Below are 26,334 nucleotides of genomic sequence, written 5' to 3' on the forward strand. Positions count from 1 at the left end.
CCACCCATACTCCAACACGATCCTTCACCACTTTGGTACTCAACGAAGTGCAACTCTTTTATTCAACAGCAAGTACCAGATATCACCCCAAGTCATGGCATAAATACTGCCCCAATTGCTCAGCACATTCTTGTTCTTTTTTGGAATATTGCTGTTTAAATTGATAGATGCTAACTGGGTTAATATGATAAATTAATATCTGAACATTTGTTTACATGAGACATGGTCACACATAGATCGGCGCATGAATGGTTTTTATTCATTAATGACGACAGCTATACCTGCTACACTTGGCCATAACAGCTTCCTCCGTTGGCGGTGGGGCGGGAACGGACAGCGGGAGGGGGGTCGGGAAGGCTTCCTCCGTTGGCGGTGGGGGGGGGGGCGGGAACGGACAGCGGGAGGGGGGTCGGGAAGGCTTCCTCCGTTGGTCACAACAGTCTTACTGTTCTAATGGTGCACTGAGCCAAATAAAGCGACATGGACCCTGGCTATGAACTCTGGCCTAGTTCTAATGTTAATGTGCCCAGCATTAAAGAGCTCCCAAAGGATGCCAAAACCTGTATGCATTCCACTGATCCTAAACCCACCCATACTCCAACACGATCCTTCACCACTTTGGTACTCAACGAAGTGCAACTCTTTTATTCAACAGCAAGTACCAGATATCACCCCAAGTCATGGCATAAATACTGCCCCAATTGCTCAGCACATTCTTGTTCTTTTTTGGAATATTGCTGTTTAAATTGATAGATGCTAACTGGGTTAATATGATAAATTAATATCTGAACATTTGTTTACATGAGACATGGTCACACATAAATCGGCGCATGAATGTTTTTTATTCAGTAATGACGCCATCTATACCAGCTACACATGGCCATAACAGCTTCCTCCGTTGGCGGGGGGGGGGGGCGGGAAGGGACAGCGGGAGGGGGGTCTGGAAGGCTTCCTCCGTTGGCGGTGGGGGGGGCGGGAACGGACAACGGGAGGGGGGTCGGGAAGGCTTCCTCCGTTGGCGGTGGGGGGGGGGGGCGGGAACGGGATAAAAACAAAAGCAAACAGAAAAAATACATTAAGAGCGAAAACGTCAAAATACGTAAACTTACAAAGTGAAAACACATTTATAAACAAAATGCTCCTTACCTGATCGCCTCGTGGGAACTCGAATCTTGCAGCCAACTCCAACAACAAACACTTGTAAAAAGACGAAAACAGGCCGACTCAAAAAAAAAAAATAACACACACCCACTGCCGCGATGACGATCAGAAGTGGGTGGAGAGGGAAAAAATCGCGGGAACGCCCCCGAATCTGGTCCGGCCTTGACGTACAGATCCGGCTCCCAATGGCTAGCCTCCATTTATGGAGCTAGCCAATGGGAGCCGGGGGACGTTCTGAAGTCAATATATGTAAACAATAGATTTCACCTGCGCGAACTGCTTGCGCAGATCGCCAGGTCGAAACCTAAAAAGGATATATTAAGTGAAGTTTAGACATTGTTCCAACAGGCTGGGGTGTAACAATAACCTGCTGAGAACTGTATGAACGTTCCATGTTGGTGAATGATTTCCTCTCTGGAGGATAAAAATGTTTCACTCTTTCTAGAAATAAATTAATAACTGGAATAGTGAATAGTGATTTATTCTGTAGTCCCTACCAAGTTAACCTTAACAGAAGTATAGCTCAACCTGCTATCCATTCAACTTCACATTTATTTTTTCTGACACCAGGCCACTACCTTTAATATCTCCATACATAAAGTTGTCAAATACAATTCTAAGACCTTAGCCGGCATGCTTCTAAATTCAAGCAAACCTTATGTGGATGCCACAGCACCCCTTTCTGCCTGGTAAATAACAGTGGTACTGTAGGAATTTTTCAATTTTGCAATGTTTCTGACACAGTCATCGAAAAACTATAAGACCTAAGGAGCCCTGCTGCTAAGTTCAGGGACCCTAATCTAGATGAAATGGGATCCCTTTCTGCCAGGTAATTGTGGCACTCTCTTGATTTTCCAATGGTTCACCTCTGACATAAGCACGAGCTCTGTGTACCATTTGTTGGTTACCAGAGGTGTGAATGCAGTTAGGAGAAAAGCAAAATCACAGGTCCAAAATCAGCTTAATGACAGTGCATTCTCTTTGTATATTTAATTTGGAAATCTGGAAACAAATTCTTGGCATTGTGCATTTATGTCTGCTGCAGTCAAAACTATGTAGTGCATCACCTATTGTGTAACTATGTCTTCTGTGAAAGACTGGTGTATTTTCCATTTGTGTGACACTCCCAGGAGATTTCTGTATGGAATCTGCTGCCCTGCCATCAAGTGGCGCTCACGAAGATCCTTTAGGGCCCTGCCTTTAGATGAGTTAATGTCAGAACACCCTCTATCAGATTGCTCACTTTGCTCCACGCTACACTCCAGTCTTGGTGTCCATACCACTATCCTGATGAATTATATGGCCCATGTAGCTTCTTCTGTCATCAAGATTTGCCTAGATCACATCCTAGAGGTGAAGCTAATACCTGGCTCTCTCAATGCGTCTTTGCTCTTTCCCTGTGCTTCAAACAATTTCTGTCCTGTGAGCTCAGTGCTTAAGGGCCTCACTATTGTCTTAACTGCTGAGACCCTACGCAAACTGGTGCTGTCTTCTTACTCCTTTGCTTTTAAGCTTGCTCCTAGTTGACGCGTGCTTAAGGCATTCTTTATTACATATTTATCTCATTACCTGTAATACTTATCTAGCTACTCTGTTCTTTCTCCAGGTGTATTCCAATTTTCCTAGTTCAATCTGAATACATCATGTCCTTGTTCAAGAGCAGATTCCTAGTCTTGTATTCCAGTGTTCCTTGATCTGCATACTCCAACCCAGTACTGACTTTGTTTCATATACTCGAGTCTTACTTCTCCCTGAGCCCTGTTTCTGTATTCAGTTTCACTTGTTCTGTTCCCTTTGTCCTCTTTTGTGTTTACGTTGAAATGTTAGTTGTTGTTACAGAAGGTTGTAGTGCACTCTGAGGCTTAGTGTCTCTAGCACAGGGACTCAATCAGAGCTCTTCTTCCATACGAGCTATGGAGTGTCTTCCACGACTCTATGAGATGAACTGCTCCTTGCCACATTGCCGGATTTTTTCCTGTTAAAGACAGTTCACTTTCCACGGAGTATACAAGCTGTCATCTGTGATAATTTGTCTATCTATCTTTTGCTTTGTGCTTTCTTACTGCCTTCCAATTATTTGTTCACAGAATATGCCTTGTCTTTCTAGTTTCGTCTTTACAGGAATTACCCAGATCATATTGGATTTCCTGATCCCAGCTCATTTTAACCTGCTCCAGTTTTCAGCTTCTGTCCTGTCTTTCTCCTTCCAAGCTTTCAGCTATTATCTTGTGTATGCTATATCATCCTTCTGAAACCCCTTGCAAAGAACAAGCTCTCCTTGTTATTCTAGCCCCGGTAAACAGGGGTCCTCCCACTTGCTTTACCTCTCTGCCAAAAATGTTGTTCTTCTGGTAAGTCATAGTCTTTTAATTGAGGTTGTTGTAAATTGTCAATTAGCTTTGGGCCGAGGACGTAATTTCACACCCCCTTGTTTGTTTCGGTAAAACATGGATATGATGTTTGTCAGAATCTGCACCACTGTACCCTTTATTTGACTCTGAAATCCTATAATGCTAGAAACTTGAATGAATACCCACCTTCATGAGTAGTTTTGCATCTTAAAGATTTTTCTGGATTCACATGCTGTGCATTATCCCGCCATCTAGTGGTTGGGTCCAGCATTTTCCCTTTCAGTCCCTTCTCTTTTTTTCTAGGATAGCTTTTACACGCACTCATACTTATATATATAGAGACGGATTTTGTAACATTATTACATGTCTAAACCAAAAGGGGACAAGAGCTTTTATAATCTAGGTCCAACATACATGCCCTGCAGTATATTGGTTCAACAAACAGGTATGCAGTTCCTACGAGGAGGGAGCGACGGGAGGTTAAGGGGAGGACAACCATTTGCTCCAGAACCTATAGGTCCGTTAAAAGGATTTTTTTACTCTACTTGACATTTTTGTCCCCCACTCCGGATTACCTTGGAATCCTAAACCATAGGGACAGTACACCTTAGGAACCCTCTGACTGTTTCCTTGAATCTGAGAGTTGATTAGGTACCCCGGTCCTCAAGAAACACCACTCATCCGTTAGGAGAACAAAGGTGTGAAACATGTCGACCTTTTTAACCAATATCCCTTCAAGCTACATATATTGAGCTGTGGCAGGTTTAATTTTCCTGTCAGCCTGGACTCTTGTAGTCTGCTTTTAGGCATAGCATTAGCTTTAGCCATAGCTTTTAGCCATAGCCTGGCACTGAGCGCCATTTCGAAGTGCCAAACACACAAACTCCATAGTGAAAGGCAGAGCGTTGCTCTTGAGGGAGTCAGGCATCCAACCCTAAACAGTCAAGGCACAAGCCCTCTGTGTCTAGTACAACGTCATTTTAGGGCTCCGGTCGACACTGGACAAAAACCTCAGATCTAAGAAGTTCACCAAGGAAAGAAACTGAACTGTACCATGCCTCTGAAAGCTCCCAGCAAACCGCCTTCGGGCTGATATTGCTGCGGAAACAACATTCAAGGCCCATGGCCAGATCTTCACTACTGAGATCGGACATTTCTAAGGCACCCGTCCTTGAAAGGCTGGTACAGGATCTGAATGTTAGACAGAAGAGACTTTTCTACTACCCCTATACTGTGAGGATTTCCACAAAGCCTTGGAGGACAGTCTCAGCACAATACCAATTTGACTGCCTTTCGAAAGGAACTCAAAACTCATCTCTTTTCCGTCATCTAGTCTTCTGTTGGTTTTCCCCCCCTCCCCTCAGGTACTGGTTAGGTCAGCGCCGGGACGCTCCGTTGCTGGGGCAGCTGTTTGCGCTTTAACAAAGGGTTAACATAACATAACATAACATAGCATCAGTGTACAGCTCATAAAGTACATTCTGGACACTTTTAGCTATTTCTAAGATACCACTTACACCACACTACTCACCACACTTCTGCCCCACTGCCTCAGCTTATAGGGCCTACCGGTTTAACAACATTGAAGATCCCCGGCAAAGTTCCCTCCTGCGGGGCCCATCGGGCATTGCAGCGCCAGCCCGACGAGGAGCTGCTCTATGATGAAGCATGACACCCCTTGGGGGTCTGTGAGGGCCTTTGCTCCTATTGTAGCTCTCCCCTTCCCTACTAGTGTTCCTTCTCCGACTGGTTGTCCTCCCTTCCCTTAACCCCCCCATAGCTCTCTCCCCGTAGGAACTGCATACCCGTTTGCTGACCCATTATTACATGTCTCACAGCCTCATAATATAATAATCCACTTAGTTTTGCGACTGTTCTTCCTGTCAGACATTGACCTTTCTGATAGAGGCAAGTTTACTCTGTCAGTGCCTGTTCTCTTTTTTCATAGGAAGGCTTTGGCCTCCAACAAATGTAGTCTTGCTCCTCCTTGAAACGTATTTCCCTTTGTGTAATTGGCAATGGTTTCTCTGAAGTTGAGAGAGAAGCCTAGTTTCTCTTCCAGGGGATCATCAATAGCCATAAGCATATGAATATTCCTGCCCATGCGCGGGGACCCCGGAAACAATATATACATATATGTGAGAAACATATATATCACAAATGCAGCCTTCCATATAGAAAAGAAGAGCTGAGCAATGCTACAAGAATTTCCTTTGCAAACATATATACATTCAACATGAAGCAGTGAAGAAAAACAAAGAGCATTTGAACTGCTTTAATGTGCAGCAGAAAAAAACATACTCCTGCAAAGAGGAATGACAGCATTGCCAGCTCACAGAATGCATTCCAGAAAACACTCAGTGTGAAAAGCTGAAAAGCTAACATCATAGAAACACATAGGAATAAACTGGCTTGCCTTTAATGCAGAGATGATCCCTAGCTTCCCATCATGTCTCAGGGGTGACTGTTAGGTCAGTTGTTCTTTCCAGCTCCTTCTGTCAGTACCCTGGTTACTTCAGCTCTTGCTTTTTCCAATTTCTGTCAGAAAATATCTACAATTATTTGGCCGAAACCTAATTAATTCGACATCTTTTGGCTTTTAAAATCATTTTCTACTTTTGTTTTAGAGAATTAGGCATATTTTCCTCTCAGAAATGCCATCTCTCTTTGACTCTTGCCCTTCCTGTGGCAAAAAGAAGGCTAGATCAGACTCACATTCTGTCTGTATCCTTTGCCTTCCTGAGGATCATGAACCTAAGACTTGCAAACATTGTCAGTCCCTGTCCAGGCGTACTCTGAAAAACAGAGAGAGGAGTTGTCTTTATGGGCTGGTTGAGAAGGGTAAAGCTCTTTCCAGAGGCAGGTCTCTGGTGAAGAAGAGAAGGGAGAGAGCAGGATCGTCATCCAGAAGTAAAGTTTCAGTTTGCTCTCCCTCAGCGTCGGGATCGGCGATGAAAATACCTTCACCGGCAGCTAAAACGTCGACAAGAAGACCATCGATGGCATGCCCGCCATTGAGAGAACACCGGTCGTCGAAGAAGACAGCAGGTACGTCACACCCTCCTCTGTCGTCAACCCGGCGACGATCGGCGTCGAAGAGTAGATGTCTGTTTGTGCGGGCTCGCACAACGTCAAGAGTAGGATCTCCATCATCGCCGTCAATACAGCGTTTAACAATGAGACATGCTCCGCCGTCGCCAGTAGAGCAGCGATCGGCGTCGAAGCGGGCGTCTCCGTTGCCGTCAACGTCGAGACAGGCCTTCATGGTCACCAGCAGAACAACGATCGCCATCTAACCAAGCTTCTCCGTCGCCATCAACCAGTCTACGTCGAGACAGGCATCGTTGTCGCCAGGTGCGAGGCATTCGACCTCAAAGCAGACTCCTCCGTTGTCGCTGACCAGACGGCGTTCAACGTCGAGACAGTGGTCTCCGTCGACGTCAAGGAAGGACACTTTACCTTCTCCCAGACGCTCTGCATCGAGGACGAGGTTGACTGCTTCAACGTCAAGACATTCGACATCGAAGCGGGGAGAGAGGTCGACACCGAGGAGAAGATCCCTCTCGGAACACTCACCGGTCCTGGTTACATATAGTCGACGACGCATCGCTCCTCCAGGCACCGCTCAACCTCCATTTGCCACAGGAAGTCATCGCCTTCAGCGGCGAGTTCTCCTTAAGTGATTTCGACGAGAAGCTCTTCTTGTCCGTCTCGAGAGGCACAACAATCACCAAGACCAACTTCTCCAAGAAGGCAGAGGTCTCCTTCTGTACATCTGACACCAAGATGGCTCCTTGCTATCAGCCATTGGCATTAAGATTCCCACTGGAATGATTAGTACAGGAGGTGGACAGATCACCTGCTGCTCGGTTCAGGGATCGTCAGGACAAATCTCCGGAGCATAGACCATCTCATGCTCATCGGAAGAGAGCAGTAACACTGTCTTGGTCTTCTTCTTCACCTCACTCTTCAAAAAGGGATCATTCACCTGACCTTACAGATAGCCCTCCTTCTAGATTGTCACCTATTGATGACATTAATAAATTTCACGATGTTCTCACTAGAGGGGCACTGAAACTGAACATAGATATGTCCGCTGCGCAAGCTTCTACCTCTATCATATTCGAGACTCTTCATCAATGGTCTATGTCCAGACCTTTGCTCCTACTGGTTCCTGGTCTTATCAAACCAGTGATTGGCGTCTTTCTCACTCAATCCTCGATTAAAGCTGCCCCAGCGAGGATTCAGAAAAAATATAAGCCAGCTGCTTGGGATCCTTTATTTTTAAAGTCAGATCCCCCGCCGGACTCGGTGATCATCGCGACAGCAAAGAAAACTCATGCACTCGCTTCTTCCTCCTCTGTCCCTCCAGACAAAGAGAGTTGAGCCGAGGACTCTTGGGGGAGAAAGGTTTGCGGATCCGCAGCATCCTCCTTGAAGGTATCAAGCGCTGCAGCCCTGTTAGGATGCTACACCAGGTCCTTGTGGGATTCTTTGGAGCATTTTAAGGAAAAGCTGGCAAAAGAGGTCAGATTTTGCAGAAATTGTCCAAGAAGGGGTGTTTGTTTATAATCAGGTGATTAGTACTGCAGTGGACGAAACCTCTCTAGCTGCACATTCATATGCACACGGCATTTGTGCATGAAGGTTTTCATGGCTACGACTAACAGCTTTAAATCTGAAGTCTCAACACCGGATTTTAAATCTACCATTTTCCGGTACATCTCTTTTTGGTTCCACACCGATGAAGAAATGGCCAGGATGAAGACTGAGCAGGATACGCTGAAGGCGGTAGGTCTAGAAAAGAAAAAGAGTTCAGACGAAGATGCAGGCCTTAAAATCGCAAAAACTACCAACAGAGGGTTCAAACCCCTCAATGGCAGCAGAAGCAGAACCAGCAATCCAGGTCTCAGTTTCAAAGCCATAGAGGTTCCAGAGGCAGAGGAGGACAACATCAACAATCTTCCGGCGCAGCCAAGACTTCAGGGAAGCAGTGATCTTCTGCTTCGTCTAGTGCGGTTTCCCACTCCAGTGGGAGGAAGTATTTCAAATCATGTGGCAGAGTGGAGCAAAATAATAAAAGATCAATGGGTGCTAAATATACTGAACAATGGATACACACTTCTTTTCAGTGCACCACCAAAGAACATCCCTCCACTAAAGTCGCATCCCCAACAACTAAAATTGCTTCATCAGGAGGTGTCTGTCCTCCTTTAGAAATTGGCCGTAGAAGAAGTTCCTTCAACTTAAAGAGGAAAGGGAGTCTATTCTAGGTACTTTCTAGTGCCAAAGAAAGACCACCCACACAAATTCAGACCTATCCTGGATCTGCGATCTCTGAACAAGGTCATTTGGAGAGAGAAGTTTCGCATGTTGGCGCTACATCACATTTATCCGCACCTACAAAAGGGGGATTAGATGTGTTCGATAGACCTCCAAGATGCGTACTTCCACATAACAATTGCTCCACTTCACCGCAAGTTCCTGCGATTCATGGTGGGCTCCAAACAATACCAATTCCTAGTCTTACCGTTCAGCCTAAAATCCGCACCGAGGGTATTCACAAAGTGCATGGTGGTGGTAGCCGCAGCTCTGCGTCGGCAAGGCCAATTTGTGTACCCGTACTTGAACGATTGGCTGTTGAAGGGTTTGTTTCCACAGATGGTGAAGAAAAACTTTCGGATTTACCTAAATCTACTTCGCCGTCTAGGCCTTCACGTGAATCTGCACAAATCTGTCCAACAGCCCACTCAAACTCTACGTTATCTGGGTGCCACCATAGACTCCAGTATCGGAAGAGTGTTTCCTTCGAAGGGATGACTGTTATTGATGAAACAGAAGTGCAACTCTCTGCTTCATGTACACCAACCACCAGAGCAGCAAGTGGCCTCTCTTTTATGGTCGATGGCCTCTTGCATATTTCTCATCCCCAACACCAGATTGAGAATGAGACCGCTGCACTCAGCCTCTCTGGTGGGAACCTAATGATGAAGCATGTCACCAACTAGGTTGGTGAGTGAGGGTTCTTTTTAAACAAGAGTGTTTTTCTCTTGCTGACTCTCTTCTTTTTTGTTGGTTGCACTTTTTCGTTGTTGAATTGATACTGCCACGGGGACCAAGAGTGGCTCTGTTTATCTTCCCTCTCTCCCTTGTTTTTTAGTTATATTTAGGCAAGTGTTGGCAATGGTTTTGCCTTAATGAAAGACACTATTTGTCCTCTATCTGTACTGCTCAAGGAGTTGCTGCATTAGATCCTCTATTTTGTACATTTGTGAATGGCCACTCTTGTTACAGAGCTGGCAATATACCACTGTTTTGCTGCTGATCTTTCCATCTTGCGACTTACGATGTCCACTGGTTTGTTCCTTGTACGAGGACAGGGCCACATGGTGCATTTGCCCTTTTACTTTTGGTAGTGACCAACAGGGAGACTACTTGGGGTGCAAGGTAAAATGCTGCTCAAACTGGCTCTCTGCAGGTTCTCAGCATTGCTGAGCAGCATACGCAATTGCCTATTCATATTTTGTGAAGGTAATAGGGTTGTGCATGTTCCTCTGCCAGCTGTACCCCACAAGTGTCTACTGCCCTTTTGCTTAGGGCATTGTACACAGCAATGCCATCTGGTGGCGATGATTTTGGTAGGAGAGGAGTCAACACCTTTGTCATAAGAATCCATGCAGAGGTCCTGCCAATCTTTTGTAGCTTACACTCCCTGGAAATATTTCTACCCGAACTGCACCTCCTCTAAATCCTCTTTGTATTTGAAGAAATTCTACTCTGCTTCTTGTTGAGGCTCCAGTTCTGTGGGTTCTTTTTCACTGTCCCTGTCCCTCGTTGCTTTGTGAGAGATTTGTAAGGTTTTCTAATCATCAAATGCCTTCTTCCTTCTCAGTATGGCCTCCATTTCAACTTGGTGCTATTTCTTCCTCTCGTAGTAAACAGCCTTTTGTTTGGCGTCAAAGATTTTCCTTTTGGCGTTGAAGTCTACTTTTAGCTGGACTCCTTATCACTCCCACTCTTTTGGTCACCTTTCAGAGTTGAGGCCACTTCAAGGTTTTGCTTCTGAAGGTGTATTTTAGTTTATAGACCTGTGGAGCTCGTTATGCCTTTGCTTTCCTTCAGTAACGACTGTTTTCAGTGTCCAGGGTATCTTTGCAAGCTTTGGGCCCGATTTCAGCTCTGCATGCTGTGCCCTTGCAGAGTTACCAAGCATTTTGTGGTATTGGCCTCTTTCAATGAGAGTCTTTTTTTGCTCAACCTCAAAGACTTCTTCAGTTTCGGAATTTTCCCCTTGTGCAAGTTCGATTTCTTCAAGTGTTTCTGTGTTGCTTGACAGCTACAGATCTTATTTGTGCTGCACTTGCACCATAGCGTAGTGTGCCCACCTCTGTTTTTCTCTCACCGTCAAGGATTTAGCCTTTAGTACGGAACATGTATTGCACCCCTCCGCCTTGTGGTCCTTCAGGTGACAATATATGCAGACATTGTGACTGTCCTTCTGGGTGAATTTATGGTGAGTTAGGGCAAAATCTATAGGGGTTTTTCCGATAGCTCATGCTCATTCGCTGACCCACATGGTAAATGTGCATCCTTCTGAAAAACTTGCCGAACAATTTGCCTTTATTTGGTGGTTTGATGAACTTCCTCAGTGCCCATCAATGTTCATTTGAAATCCTCCAACGTTTCAGTGAATCCTAAGATTTCTTGGCAAAAACGTTCTTTTCTTCTTTTCGGCTCCAGAACTCCATTCCCAAAAGCAGAAAAAATAATCTGGAGATGGTGACCACACTAAGCACTTCCGGGACACACTTTTCACATACAAGGGGTGCATAGACTAAATGGTTGACAACTTGACAATGCCCACACAAAAAAGAGATAAGTGTTATAAGAGAAAATTTCGGTCTCAGCCACTACTTGGCGGAATAATGCACAGCATTCGAATCCTAAAAAGATGTGCTTTTCTTTAATTGTTAAATGTCAAATTTTTGGGCGAGAATCCACCTGTGTGTGACTGTGCCTCTGAAAAGCCTTCCCTTCATCGTATTCTGCTGTGTCAATAATTTTTAGGCCGTTTATATCTTGTGACACTAGTAGATCCTTCTAGCCTCCTGCTGACTGTGAACACTGATTTTCAAAGGATTAAGGGCCAGATGTATGACCGTTTCATTTAGCGTCTCGCAATTTGCAACTCATTGCGAGTCGCAAATTGCGAGGCGCTAAATGAAATGTACAACAGTGTTATTACACTGTTTTGCGATTCCCAATAGGGTCGCAAAGTGCGAGGCTCATTAATATTAATGAGCCTCTCTCAATTTGCGAGCCTATTGGGAATGCCAGCTCTCCCACGGATGGTGGCCTGTCTTTTAAATAAAGCAGCTTTTTTTTTTTTAAATGGAGCCAGTTTTCCTTAAAAAAGGAGATGCATTTAAAACAAGCATTTACAATGCAATGGTCTCGGCATTATTAAAGCTAGAGCTATTGGCATTGCTCACGATTTTTTTTTTATCATAAATAAATGGCATTGTCATTTACAATGCCAATAGTTTAATCGTTAAATAAATGGCATTGTTATTTACAATGCCAATAGCTTAATCGCTCGCAAATGCATGACCTATTGCATTTACACCCACACAGAGCCACACGCACAAAGCCACCCACACACATATAAAGAGCCACCCACACAGAGTCATTCACATAGAGCCACCTACACAGCCACCCTCACACAGACAGAGCCACCCACACATAGAGCCACCTACAAAAAAGCTATCCACACAGAGCCACACACACACAGAACCACACAGACAGAGCCACACAGACAGCCACACACAGACAGAGCCACACACAGACAGAGCCACACACAGACAGAGCCACACACAGACAGAGCCACTTATGATCCAAGCTTCTGATAACTAAAGGCATAATGCCATCACTGATAGATATATGTAATGACCATATGGCTAGGCCCTCCTCATTAAGCCTCGAGGTGGGGGCGGGGGGCGAGAGCAGGAGGAAGGAGAGCTGCGGGCCGAAGGGGGGGGGCAAGAGATCTGGATGCACAAACAGGGTGGCAGAGTCAAGAAAAACGGCACAGACGCAGAGACTCTGGAGCGGCAGCAGGATCCACGATGCAAAAAAAACCCAACAGCGTCCGCAACTCCGAAAATTTTCGGATTCGGGGGCGTGTTTTGGCGTTCTGAGTGACGGATGACGTCACTGCCGAAAGGACAGCAAAACTTACGCCCCCGAATCCGAAAGAGACGGGGCTTTATTAGAGTGATGCCCCTCTCCTTAAATGGCTGGTCTCCGTTTAGGAAGCCAGCCAATAGAACAGAGACGGAGGAGAGAGGCAGGTCAAACATCGTACTAAAGGACATTAAATCTCCTCCCGGAGACTGCGCAAGCGCAGCCTTCTCGGTCCTTTAATAAATGACGCTCCGAAGGTGCCAAAATCCGACATTTTCCAGATTCTTCGGTGGCTGAAAGGGGGCAATGTTTCAATGGTCTACGCTTGAAATGCGCTGGCTGCACATGAATTAGTTTTCCATTACGGCGCATCTAAGAGGACTACACCGAACCAACCCCACTGCGGTAACTCTGCAAAATATCCTGCCAGAGATATTTTAAATTCTCCAATATCTACTTAGATACTCATATTTAGGAGGGAGCTCCATCAGCAGAGCCAGTTCATGCTTTCACGATCACGCCCACAAACGGTTTGTAGTAGGAAGGTCAGACGCCTACATCCCAGATACCCAGATATGAAAACAAAGGGACACTTGCATCTAATAAACAGTCTTGCACCATTCGATTCCCAAAACACACAGAAATAAGGCCTGTAACATACATACGATGTTGTTGCCTCGCAAATGCGTTCATGTGTATGGGCAGGGCTTTAAGTGGGATGAAAAAACTGGGGGGTCTCTCAAAGGGGCGTGCCCAGTGTAATTAGGGGCGTGGCTTTAAATCACTTACGCAAACAATCTGTGCTTAGCATAGTGTGCCGCCCAACTTGTAATTTGCTGTTTCCGTCATTGCATCCAGATATTTGATACAAGGAGCATCATACCTACAATAAGTAAGTAATATTGGCTTTGTCAATGGTTATTACTTGCAGACGATAAATAAGCTGCAACTATAACTTGTATATAATATTGACAAAGCTTCCAATTAAATCCTTGGTGACCCTACCACAATGTTGCTGCTCCTGAGTTTCAGAAAGAGAAGGGACATCCAGAAAGAAAATGACTCTTAAAGGATTTCCCTTCCCCCACAACGCTCCCCTGGCATGACGTCATGCTGTAACTTCTCTAGTACTGAGAAGTGAGCAGTGTGAGCAGCGCACATCCATGTGCCTGCTGCTGTCTCGAAACGGGTCTCTATCAGGCTTTGTTTTGCGCCATGGCACTTTTTTCCGGACTGCAGTGACAGCAAACAGCGGTCATTGCAGTCCTTGAAAAAAAACGGGCTGCCTGTGTCAGGGCTCAAAACAGAGCCCGATAGAGACCCGTTTCGAGGCCCCCAGAAAAAAACTGCTGGTGCTCAGACCCCTTAAGACCCGGCCCACTTCAAGCCCTGTGTATGGGTTAGTACTTTACTCCGCAGGCTCCGAAATCGCACTCCTTTACAATGCGATTTGTGTTGTCCTACCCCAGTTTTTGCATTCTTTTGCCTGATCCCGCCTCTCTAATGCCGTGCACCCACGACCCCACCCCCCCACCGCTCCCCCCCCCACCCCTCCTGGGCACTATGGCAATATATTGTGCACTAGAAATTACTGCATTATCAAAATGCTACCATAAAATTTGGGAAAAAACGTATGGGCGGGGGGGGGGGGTATAAAAGTGCGTGAGACTGTGGCAGAGTGAGTGTGTGAGTCATAGTGTGTGGGATACTTGTTTTGTGATAGAGAGTTGGTGATGGCAGTGCTTAATTAGTTAATTTAAAAATGCATGTCCTCTTCTTAGTTGCTAGTTTGCACTAGAGCATTCCTCCCGCTTGCAGCTCCTAAAATATATTCTTGTGATTGTGGCAAAACCACTTCATCCTTCTCCTAGTGGTATGTGTTGCTAAAGATATGGATGAAGATGTGGGCTAATGGGCAGAGCTGCCGAGTTTGGAGGTGGGAAACCAGGTTCGAGTCTCGGCGACCTCTCGGGATCCTGTTATTCTGGGCAAAGCACGTCTCCTTGTTCCTACCAAAAAATGAATGTGTAATGTAACTGGTGCTCATGTGAAGCTCTCCAGTTCCTTTCTTTTGTTTTTAAAAAGGATGCTAGCGGTCCAGTCAGGAGCAGCCTATGATATGCCCTGTGACACCGATTAAAGGCTAATTAATGTCGTATAAGTGCCGCTTTGTGATATTATTCGTGGTATGAACAGTTGCCTATATTTGAATATACATTTCAGATCACGTGAATTATTTGATGGAATGAGAAGATTTCAGTCCACGATAAAAACGTACAACAATGAAAATTAAGAATGGAAAATATAGGATATAAGAACGTGCAAAACTCCCGAGTAGACCTTGGCTTGGAGGGGCGACCATAATATCCTGAGACCCGGGGAGCTGACCCAGCCCTTGAATGCTTTATGAGGCAAACTTACAAATTAATGGATACGTTCATAGACATTTTCTGACATTATCGTTTGTTATTGGTATTTCTATTACACACACGTTCATCCACTCACATTTTTTGCACCTACATCCATCCACCCATTCTTCACCCATCAACCCTATCATCCATCCACCCTTACATCCCTACTTTAATCCATCCATCCACTCATTCTTCATTCATCCACCCACCTTTTGGAACCTACATCAATCCACCCATTCATCATTCATCCACCCCCCCCTATTCAACGTTTTTATTCCATCAAGGTACAAGTGTGAGTGACATCACGGTGATTACATTGCGATTTCAAGATAGAAACGGGCTTGACATGTATGACTTTCCACATGATTATATTGCGCTCATCAAGCTTCAAGCTTTTCACTTTTTATGATTCCCACGTTTTTATCTCACCTAGCTGCATGTTTGACTGGCATCGCGCGTATGACTTTGAAAATGTAAAATGTAAACTTCCACGTTTTTATTTTTTACATCGCGCTGAACAAGCTTCCAGTTTGAGTGGCATCGCGGCCGACACCTTGACATTTTAAGACTTTCCAAATGTAAACGTTCCTAGTTTGAGTGACATTCAACATGCGATTGCAAAATTGAAACAGGCTTCGACATTAACATGGGCTTGACATTGACATTTTATGACTCCACAAATATAAACGGTCTAAACGGGCTTGACATTTTATGACGGGTTTCACTTCAAGTTGTAGTCACATGTTATGACTTTCAAAAAGTAAACGGACCAAGTTTGATTGACAATCAACATGGTTACATCGCGCAAGTTTGCAAATTGCGTTGTTGTTGCTTACGTTGCAATGCCTTTCGATGTAAACGTCGAAGCGTTGCTATGGCATGCGATGTAAACGTTACTGCGATGTGTTAATTGCGTTGTATTGTGTTCGCGAAGCGATCACTTCGTTGCGATGGGTGTTTCCCGCTGGCACAGGACGGTGGGGTTGAACAGGGGCTGGTAGTGGTTTGTGTTCGGGCGGTATAGATGCAAGGGGGGATGGGAGGCATGCGATGAATGCAGGTAGCTGGTCTGGCGGCGCTGGCTGACGGTGGAGGTCTCTTGGCTCACTCACTCGGGCAGAAGGACATCGCATAGCTGACATGGAGCAGATCCACTCCCGACTTTGCCCCGATGGGGGGGTGGGGGGCTCGCAATGAAGGGTAACAAAGGTTTCGATAAAATAAGTACAGGACGAGGCGGCGTCTGGCGGGACAGTGGCGCGCGTCAGAAGGGGGGCAGAGGTGCCACGGGGCTCAACACAACATCAATAGCAGCGGAGGGGAGGGGGGGCGATGAAAAGGAGATCAGGTGCGAAGTATGGCATGGGCGGGCACACGGGAAGACCGGAGGGGCGCACGGGTAGGGTTGGCTGGTTACAGATGGCTGGGGTCTCAGCTGAGTGTTTGGGTGCAGGGATGGGGCCGGCAGCACAGGGTATGGCTGGACAGGACAGTGGAGGCATGTCTTCCACGGGGCGGACGGGTGGCGATCGGGGAACTTGAAGGAACCGACTGCAGCACGCAGGGTGGAGTGGCAAAGGAATAACGTGGGGGGAGCAAGGACGGGCTGGCAAGAGATGGGTGGAGACTAGGTGCACACCAAACGTAGAATGAGAACGTACCTCTGAATGCAGGATACCTATGGCTGCTCCACACGGGTCTGGAAGAAACTAAGGCAGGATTCTGGGATTGCAGGGGTTCCCGAATTGGAGGCGAGGTCTGCTTCAAGGGGGAACTTCTGCCTGCAAATACACGGCAACTGCACATTCTTTGTTTTAAACCTTCTGCTAAGCTGGGAGTGGAAACCCGCCTCGTGAAAGAAACGTTGTGCTTGCAAAACCCAGCCCCGTGATGTCCGTGTCCGTTCACACATCAGGAAGACGAACTGGGGCAAGCTGCAACAGGGATTACAATACTGCACAGATAGTAAAAGCGAGATTTGGAAACAATAAAAACGGCATAAACAGACTAAGAACGGCACAAACAGGCTTACCTCATGTCCTCACTAGACGCTGCTCGAGCAGCAAAATGGCGTCCGGCAGCTCTGAAATTTTTTGGATTGGGGGCGTGGTTTTGCGCCCTGAGTGACGGGCAACGTCACAGGGCTAAAGAATGCAAAAAATCACGCCCCCAAATCCGAAAAAGACGGGGCTTGTTTGAAGTGATGCATCTCTCCTCCAATGGCTGGCCTCCGTTTAGGAAGCCAGCCAATGAAGGAGAGAGAGGGCAGGGAGGCGGAACCTACAGCGCACTCAGAGTCATTAAATCTCCAGCCTAAGTCTGCGCAAGCGCAGCCTTTTAGGCCTCCGACCTAAAAAGACATCGTCCCTGGGACCACTACCTGCCCTTAAAAAATATTTTTTGAGACAGTCACCAAGTGGAAGGGGTCCCCTGGGATTCCCTTCCAAATTGCGACTGCATTTTCACCCTCTTGAAGAGGATGGTAATTTGCAAGTGATTTGCAACCGCAATTGTGGTCACCAAACATTCGCACATTGCTTTGCGGACGCAATTAGGAAGGGAATGCCAATTTCAAAGTGCGACTCGCAATTCCTAAATAGCGAGTCGCAAATATATTGCAACTCGCTATTTAGAAATTGTACATGACTAACAGTGATTTTGCATGTGCAAACGGGTTGCAAAACCCGTTTGCGCATGGAAAATCACGTCGTACATCTGGCCCCAAGAGCATTAAGAGTTCACCCACAATCCGTCCTTGCTCTTCTCTGTGTTAAATTAAGGGGCAGAACAGAATCACCAAAGTGGAAGGATATGGCGTAACTTGGGAAGCTGTGCCATTCACTTCCACACCAGTGTTCCTGCAGCATATTTATTTTTAGAACTCCTTTCCCAAGCCCAGCACTTCCCCATCATGTTTACATCTACCCCAAATTACTTACTAGGAAGAAAAGGACAATCTTCAGTGAGGCTGAACAGGAAATGGGTCTGAGGTAAAAATGACAGGAGGGATGAATTCAGTCATCATATAGGGTGTGGGCTTAGTTGGCGCTTTTAGGCACATAATGTTGCTTTAAAATAGTGGATAAGCTGGCTCTCATCCATACTTTGTCAAATTAATGTGGATACAAAAAAATGATTACATTTAGGAAGTCTAGTGTGTCAATGTTACCTGTAATGCTAGTTTGTCCAAGTTCACTGAAGGATAAAACCAGGGAGGTGGGCTTCGTCTCACTTGGTGCCACACACATCTTTCTTATCAAGTGGTGCTTTCCAGGATACCCCACAAATTTAATGCCTTTGGAGACTGAAATCTTGACATGAACCTGCCGCAAGAAAAAAATATCTCTTCCTTAGAAACAAGGTTTGCTTTTTCCTCAAAATACAGTAATAGTACTTAGGAACACAACATACCTAACTAAAACATATTATGGGCTACTTTCTAAGTCAATCTTACTCTTACTCTTACTCTACCTGTCAGCATCAGCATTAAGTTATGTCACATCATTCTCTTGTAATACACTCAAGCATCCGGCCATTTTGGGCATTCAGGATGAAGATCCCATACTGCAGTGCAACCTTGCACCAGCAGCATCACCATGCAGGAAGACAGAAAGTGTAGGAAGGAGAAGACCAGGCTTTCTTCTGCTGCACTTAGAAAATGTAGACCCCCCCCGCCTCAATCCAGATCCTGTAGTCCCATCACTTCATCCACTTTTTTGACTCCCCTACATAGTGAAGAAGTTCTGAAGTAACTCTTCTACCCATACCTCCATCAAAACGACTTCTTCCTATGTGAATATAGTTACTCTTGTGTACTGGTCATGCATCCTCGTTTTGCTACCTTCACCTCTACGTGTGGGTGCTGACTATTCTCCAACACTAGATCTTCCATTGAACCCATGCTGCTTCAATTATTCCCTGTTGTCAGCTGGGAATCCTCAGTAGTTTAAATCGGCATTGAACATTGTTAAAACGGCCGGAGGTGGAGGAGCTCTCTTTATTTAGTAGTGTATTCACCTTGCAGAATACCACCCAAGCTTTAAATAATCAAGTGAATGTACCAAGCACTCTCATTTTCCCTGAAGGGAAATGCATGTGGAGTGTGAGGGAGTCCCAAGTTAGAGCTCTGATCTATGTACTCCAATTAGGTCAGAACTTCGGGATTACTACTGGGTGACGCCCCATATTCAGCTACATCCCATCGATCGAAGGGAGTGATTTCTGGGTATTTGTTCTTCAGAGTGAGGAACGTGCAGCCATAATTCCTAGGAGAAGAACGATGGCAGGTGGCACTGACTCCATATCAGCACTGCAATCCATGCCACTGTGATGTCACTGGAGCTTAAAGTGCCCATCACAGTGCCCTGACGTTAGTTCCCTTTTTCTGCACTTTTTGTTTTTTTAACTTGTTTTTATTGTGTTTAACATGGAAGGCGACAAAACATACAGTTGCAGTATCTTTAACATATACAGTGCAATTACAGTCAAGTCCGCATCGGTATAGCATCTGTAAAGCAATAGGGAATTCGTCAGGTCAAAGAAAGACATCGCATAACATACAGACATGCAAGTAGTACTCTTAATCTGAAAGGGCCTCATCCCTGTCGAGCCGTGGGGGCTCACATATATCTCCCCTGAACTTGTTCCTTGCACCCCAGATTTGTTCCCACTTCCCAGGGCACCCCGATGGACAAATACCGCTTTCTCGGCCACCATCGCTTCATCCATGGCTCTGCACCAGTCCCTCAACGTAGGTAACACATCAGAGCCCCACAATCTAGCTATGTTGCGTTTTGCCTTCATCATACCCAGCATTGTCCAGTCCTGCTGACGATGGGTTAGGTCTGTTGCTTCCCATATATTTAACAGGCAGCGCCAGGGATCGGGCAACAGGGAAACAGTTGTAGTTTGGGAAATGGTGCGCATCACAGCAGCCCAGTACATTGCCACCCAACCACAGTCCCATATAGTGTGATAGAATGTTCCCTTTTCACCGCATCCATGGAGACAGTACTCGTGAGAAGCCTTTCCTATCTTGTAGAGGACTGTTCTGGTGTAATATGTGCGGTGTAATATTTTCAGTTGGACTAGTTTAAGCCTGGAGGGGATAGCTGTCTCCCACGGCGAGGAAAGGTCCTCCTGCCACTCCGAGTCATCGAAGTCACCGATGTCTCTCGACCAACTCAATCGCAACTTAGATAACATGTCAGGGAGGTTGTTAACCAACTTTCTTTATGTGAAGGATGTTGCTTTGCATGACATGTGTTCTGTCAACAACCTATCTTCAAGAGGGGTGGATTCCTGCAGGTCCGTCCCCGCCGGGACGGCTGTCTGCAGTGCATGTCGGATTTGTATATACCTATAGTGTTCAGACTGTGCCATATCATAATTGGTTTGCAGGAATGAAAAGTCCACTACCTTGTGTTTTTTCCAAAGGTCTCCCACCACCGAGATGCCTATGTTGTCGCAGGCCTGGAACCCCTTACTGTTGCGCAGGAAACCCAGCCTATGCGAGACCCACAAGGGTGTCATTTGCATGATAACATTAGAGCACTGAAGGCGCCTATGTGCTTTATACCAGAGTTGAACCGTGTGACGTGTTGGACCCAGTAGGTCTGACGACACGCCACGACTGTAGAGGTTCCTAAACAGACCTCCAGATTCCAAACACTTTCTGTCCGCTAAATATGCGGGCTCAGTCTGCGGGGTATGTAGCCAATAGTTGATTTGTTTGAGGTGGGCCGCCCAGTAGTATAGTTCGATATTAGGGATTGCTATACCCCCGTCGTACCAGTCTTTCACCAGCTTGTATTGCGCAATCCGTGCTGGCTTCCCATTTCACAGCAAGGCAGAAACCGCTGCTGAGATCGCCGTAAAGTAGGAGGGCGGGACCGGGAACGGCGTATTTTCGAGGAGATACAGGAAGCGGGGGAGGGACATCATTTTGAATAGTGCTGCTTTGCCCAGGAGAGTGAGAGGAAGGGAGCGCCACACCTTCACATCCCGTTTGAACCGGTCCAGTGGGGGTTTCAAATTCAGGGCGTAGAACTCGTCTGGGTCCGATGACACATAAACACCCAGATACTTAAAAGCCGCCTCGGTGTAACGTAAAGGGCAGCTCGCAGGGAGCAGACGTGGGAGGCCGGCAAGAACGAATAGGACAGATTTAGTCCAGTTAATCCTATATCCCAACACTCTCCCAAATTTTTTGCAGACATTTAGGAGCTCTAGAATTGACTTTTTGGGGGAGGTGAGATAAAGAAGGATATCGTCTGCGTATAGGGATATGCGATCTTCCCATACAGGCGACCACCGGATACCCTTGATGGAGGGCTCCCACCGGATCCAGATTGCTAACGGTTCAAGGATCAGCGTAAATAATAAGGGGGATGACGGGCATCCCTGCCTTGTCCCGCGGCCAAGTGGGAAGTCTCTAGAGATGTGACCATTTGCTACTATCTGGGCCCGGGGTTTGGTATAGAGTAGACGAATCCAGGCGAGGAACTTGGGGCCAAAGCCCATGTGTTGAAGCACCGCGAACAGATAAGGCCATTCCACAGTAACGAATGCCATCGTGGCGTCAAGGGAAAGGAGAACAGCAGGTTCCTGTATGTGCTCCCTGCGGGCCAGCACTGCCTGCAGGCGGCGCAGGTTGTGTGATGTACTACGGTGTGGCATAAAGCCAGACTGATCTGGGTGCACCAGAGTGCTAAGGTGGGGGGCCAGCCGCAGCGCCAGTAATTTGGCGAGGATCTTCGGTTCCGCATTTATTAAGGAGATAGGGCGATAGAAGGCACAGGCCACTGTCGTTTTGCTAGGTTTATGGATCGGGATAATCGTGGCGAGGCGCTGGTCTCTAGGTAGTTCCCCAGCTTCGAGACTATCAGAAAACATATTGAGGAGGTAGGGGGCCGTTGTTTGAACAGTGCTCTTATACAGTTCCACTGGAAGCCCGTTGGGGCCCAGTGCCTTACCGGACGCTAGCGCATAGGTTGCCTCCTGTATTTCTTCCGCGGTGATGTCTGCCTCAAGTAGAAGGGCTGCTTCTGGGGAGAGGCGAGGGATTGTCAGATCTTTAATGTAATCGTATGCCTCCTCTATCGAGTAGGGCGCATGGGGGGTGTAGGTTTTTTCAAAATAGTCAGCCAATAGGTCGGATATAGCCCCAGGATCCGAGGTCGTATATCCCTCGGGAGACGTCAGCTGCGCAATGACTCTACCTCCTTTTTCTTTCTTGTCCATTCATGCCAACATCTTCCCGGCCTTGTCCCCCAGCTCATAAACCCTGTGACGGGTCGTCTGTAGTGTATTTTGAACCATTCTTTCTGGTATGCCATCCACTCGGTGCGCCGTAGCCGTACTGCCTGGGCGGTCCTCAGGGACGGGTGAGTCTCCTGTTCCTGAATTGGAGTATTAAGAGCCTCCTCGAGGGTGTTAAGTTCCTGTCGTTGTGTTCGCTTGTGGCCAGCAATGGAGGCAATCGCCTGCCCGCGCAGGACTGTTTTGTAGGCCTCCCACAGGGTGCTGTGGGAGTCTACTGTGGGAGTCTACTGAGCCAGAATTTTCCTGAAAGTATTGTTTGGTGGTGTTGGTCAGAGCTTTCACCAGAGGGGCAGCCTGCAGATAGCCCGCGTGAATAGGGAAGATGCGGCACCTATGGGTACGGTGGTTTGTGTATGTGAGTCGCAGCGGGGAGTGATCGGAGATTCCCCTGGGGAGGATATCCACCTCCTCAATGCCTTGTAGCCCATCTGCAGACATCAAGACATAATCTATCCGCGAGAGACAATCATGGGTCGCTGAATAGTAGGTGTACTGTTTATCATGAGGGTGTTTGTGTCTCCAGCAGCCTGTAAGCCCCAGGGCGTCCAGCAGTACGAGGAGTCGCCCACCTCCCCGTACCTTTTTTTATGTGTGGATGTCTATCAAACTCATGGTCTACAATGTCATTAAAGTCGCCCCCTATCACCAACATCGCCACCGGCAAAGCCAAGAGGAATGTCGTGAGGGCAGTGTGTGCTGTAGCATGTAAGCCTGGAGGGACATATACGGACACAAAGTTGAAAAGATGACCCTCCCATTGAACTGTCACCGCCGCGAAGCGGCCCTGATCATCTATTCGCGTCTGTTGGCATACTAGCGGGAAGTTCTTCCTTATGAGGATCCCTGTTCCCCTAGAACCAGAGGAGAAGTCTGCACGTGCGATGAACTTGTATCCCCATCTATCCATTGCCTTTGAGGCCGAGCCCACAAGATGTGTTTCCTGCAGTAGGACCACTGCTGGATTGCAACGCTTCAGGTATTGCAGTACAAGGCCACGCTTCACCTTGTCTCCCAATCCCCGGACATTCCATGTTAGGACTGTCAAGGCCGACTGGTGGGAGGGTTGTGTTGTACGAGTCTGTTAGGGGGCACTAGGCTTACGAGGGCACAGCCGTCACGAACTACAATTCCCAGCGGCTGTAGCGCCATCCGCGACGTGATCGGATTGCTTCCGGGTCACGTGGTCACAGCGCATAACCGTACGGAGACTGGGCAGGACGCTGCCGATTATTGTGTTCACTGGCGTCTGGAGATCTGGAACCGGAGTTGTCGGCGGCTGGTAAGGGTGCCTTTGGCACCGTCCTCTGAGTGCTTTTGGAGCTCCATTAACGATCGTTTGTGGTTGTAACAAACGGCGTTTTTCCTTTGGTTGCACGGGATCGTGCTTTGCTGGAATCTGAAACCCTCGTGTAACTGTTTGGGTGTTTTGTGCTTCCAAGTCGAGGGGGAGCTGACCCTTCATATGTTACTTTATGGCTGGATTTACGAGTCAGTATCTGGGTGCAAGGAGTGATTAATATTGTCCCGGATGAAAAGAAGCACATGACTTCATTGGTGTTCGGCAGCATTGAGGAAACTTTGTGTCATTGATTTTTCCATACCCTTACTTGTTGGGGAGTGACGTAACTCCCGGATTGACAAAACACTATTACAAGGGGTAATCGTGTTGTATGCTATTGAACATGGAAAGTGCCTTGCCCAAGACAAAATGTTCATGAAATACATGCTTTTCTTTCTCTTTACAGGAGTTGTGTATGAATGAAGGGGTTCGTCTATGTTAGACAGGTAGTGTGCTTTATCTATGTTTGAAGTTGGAGATATTAGAATACGTAGAGAACTGTCTGATACCCATCATTGTTGTTTCAGCCTCCTGAAGTAGGAAGACTTCTTGTACACAACTCCAATGTGAATTCCTATGTATTTTTCTTTACAGGTTAGTGGTAGCTCAAATAGTTATACATTGTTTATGAGAAGAAGCACGCCTATAGTGGTTAGTAATTGTTTGTTCTTCTCTCTTCTTGTGTTTTCAAAGGTCTCCCTCCCCGCTGTTCCCATCCTTTCCTTCCTGGCTTTATCCATTCTTCCCTCTCTTAACCATCCTTTAGTCTGCGTAGTATTCATAGCAGATTTGGGGCGGTTTAGAGATGGATACTATTTGAGCATCGAACCAACCCTGAGGATTCGAATGGTTGCAGAACAGAATAATCGGCCCACGAATAACTTATCCTCCCGGTTGGGTCGATCTTGAATACAATGGCCACTATGGATGATGTACTGGCCGCACTAGCTTTGGTTCAAGTAGAATTAAAAGCCGCTCGCAATGAAACGGCTGCACTACAAGCCAAGGTAGATAGGATGCAACGCAATCCTTTTGATATGGGGAGCTCTTCACAAACGGCCTCTAATGCCATGGTAGTGGAAATCCCAACCCCAATACCTTTAGCGCCCCCTGAGAAATTTACGGGCGACACACATAAGGTACAAGTGTTTTTATCACAAGTGCTATTACACTTTAATTGTAAACCTAAGGTGTTTGCCACCAACCAAGCCAGGGTGTCGTTTCTAATATCGTATTTGGCAGGCAACGCAGCACAATGGGCCGTTCCCTTAGTGAGAAATGAGGATAATCTGCTACATGATTGGAATGCTTTCAAAGACGAATTCGAAAAAACTTTTGATCGGCGTGCAGACCCTTATGCAGCAGATAGGGAGCTGATAGTCATTAAACAAGGGAATAAAGATCTATTGACATATGTGAACACGTTCAGAAGGTTGGTCACAGAAACTCGATGGCCTGAAGATAAACAATCAGCAGTCTTCTATCAAGGACTCAGAGAGGATTTGAAAGACTTAATAGCGCAAGTGGATCCTCAACCTCAAACATGTACAGCGTTAATTGAACTTGCTATGAGATTGGATCATAGAATGAGAGAACGCAAAGGCGAACATGTTAGGAAGGATAGATACCCAACACGTTATGATAAGCCGAAAACGTCGGAAACAGGAGCATCTTCTTCAGAACCGATGGCAATCGGAACAGTGAGAGCTGCATTAACTGGAGAAGAAAGGGAACATAGAAGACGGAGTGGATTATGCCTTTATTGTGGGAAAAAGGGACATTACCTTCGTGAATGCCCTGTTCAACTCAAACCAGGCCGTTCCAGATATAGTACTACAGCCGCTGCTGTACAAAACCCGAAAGCAGAGTCGGGAAACTGAAGAGCTGGCGATGTAAAGAAGGGGAGTCGTCAAGCGTGTTGGGAATCCCTTCATTACAGAAGAATAACAGTAGGTCCAATGAACACTTTTTTATCGATCTCATCATATATGTGGATAAAAAACCTTGTAACATCCAAGCCATGGTAGATTCCGGAGCAACGGGGTGTTTCATGGACATCATGGAGGCCAAGCGTTTGAATATTCCATTAGAGGAGAAGATGGAACCAGAAACGGTACTCGCGGTAGATGGCAAGCAATTAGAAGCAGGCCCCATTCGACAAATCACTAAATTGTGTGTAGTGGAATGTCTACCAGGCCATCAGGAGCATTTATCGTTTAACATCATTTCCGCTCCATCGTATGGTGTAAGTTTGGGTTTACCATGGTTGTCTTTACACAACCCAAACATCAATTGGGAAAAGAAAACGCTGGTTCTATCTTCGGAGTATTGTGCTACCAATTGTTGGGCATCATCAGGATCATGCCTCAGGAAAACGCTACACATTGCCACTGCTGCAGAGAAAGATATCGAACTGCCTTCATGTTATGACCAATATCAGGATGTATTCTGTGATCAGAAAGCAGAGACACTTCCACCCCACAGACCCTACGATTGTAGAATAGATCTTCAACCTGGATCAGTCGTGCCGTGTGGTCGGATATACGCTCTCACCGAACCAGAAAAT

General features: G+C 46.5%; 1 protein-coding gene across 2 annotated transcripts in view; it reads right to left on the minus strand.

Moving 5' to 3' along the window:
* Positions 1–26,334, minus strand: part of CPAMD8 (C3 and PZP like alpha-2-macroglobulin domain containing 8) — a 1,208,079-nt gene that overhangs the window by 882,406 nt on the left and 299,339 nt on the right. For both annotated transcript variants that reach the window (XM_086946939.1, XM_086946938.1), the window contains exon 21: positions 18,276–18,429. In XM_086946939.1, coding sequence (XP_086803065.1) covers positions 18,276–18,429 — 154 coding nt within the window. The remainder of the gene's footprint in view (positions 1–18,275; positions 18,430–26,334) is intronic.

This window comes from Lissotriton vulgaris, chromosome 12 (genome assembly GCF_964263255.1).
Source record: "Lissotriton vulgaris chromosome 12, aLisVul1.2, whole genome shotgun sequence".
Taxonomy (NCBI): Eukaryota; Metazoa; Chordata; class Amphibia; order Caudata; family Salamandridae; genus Lissotriton; species Lissotriton vulgaris.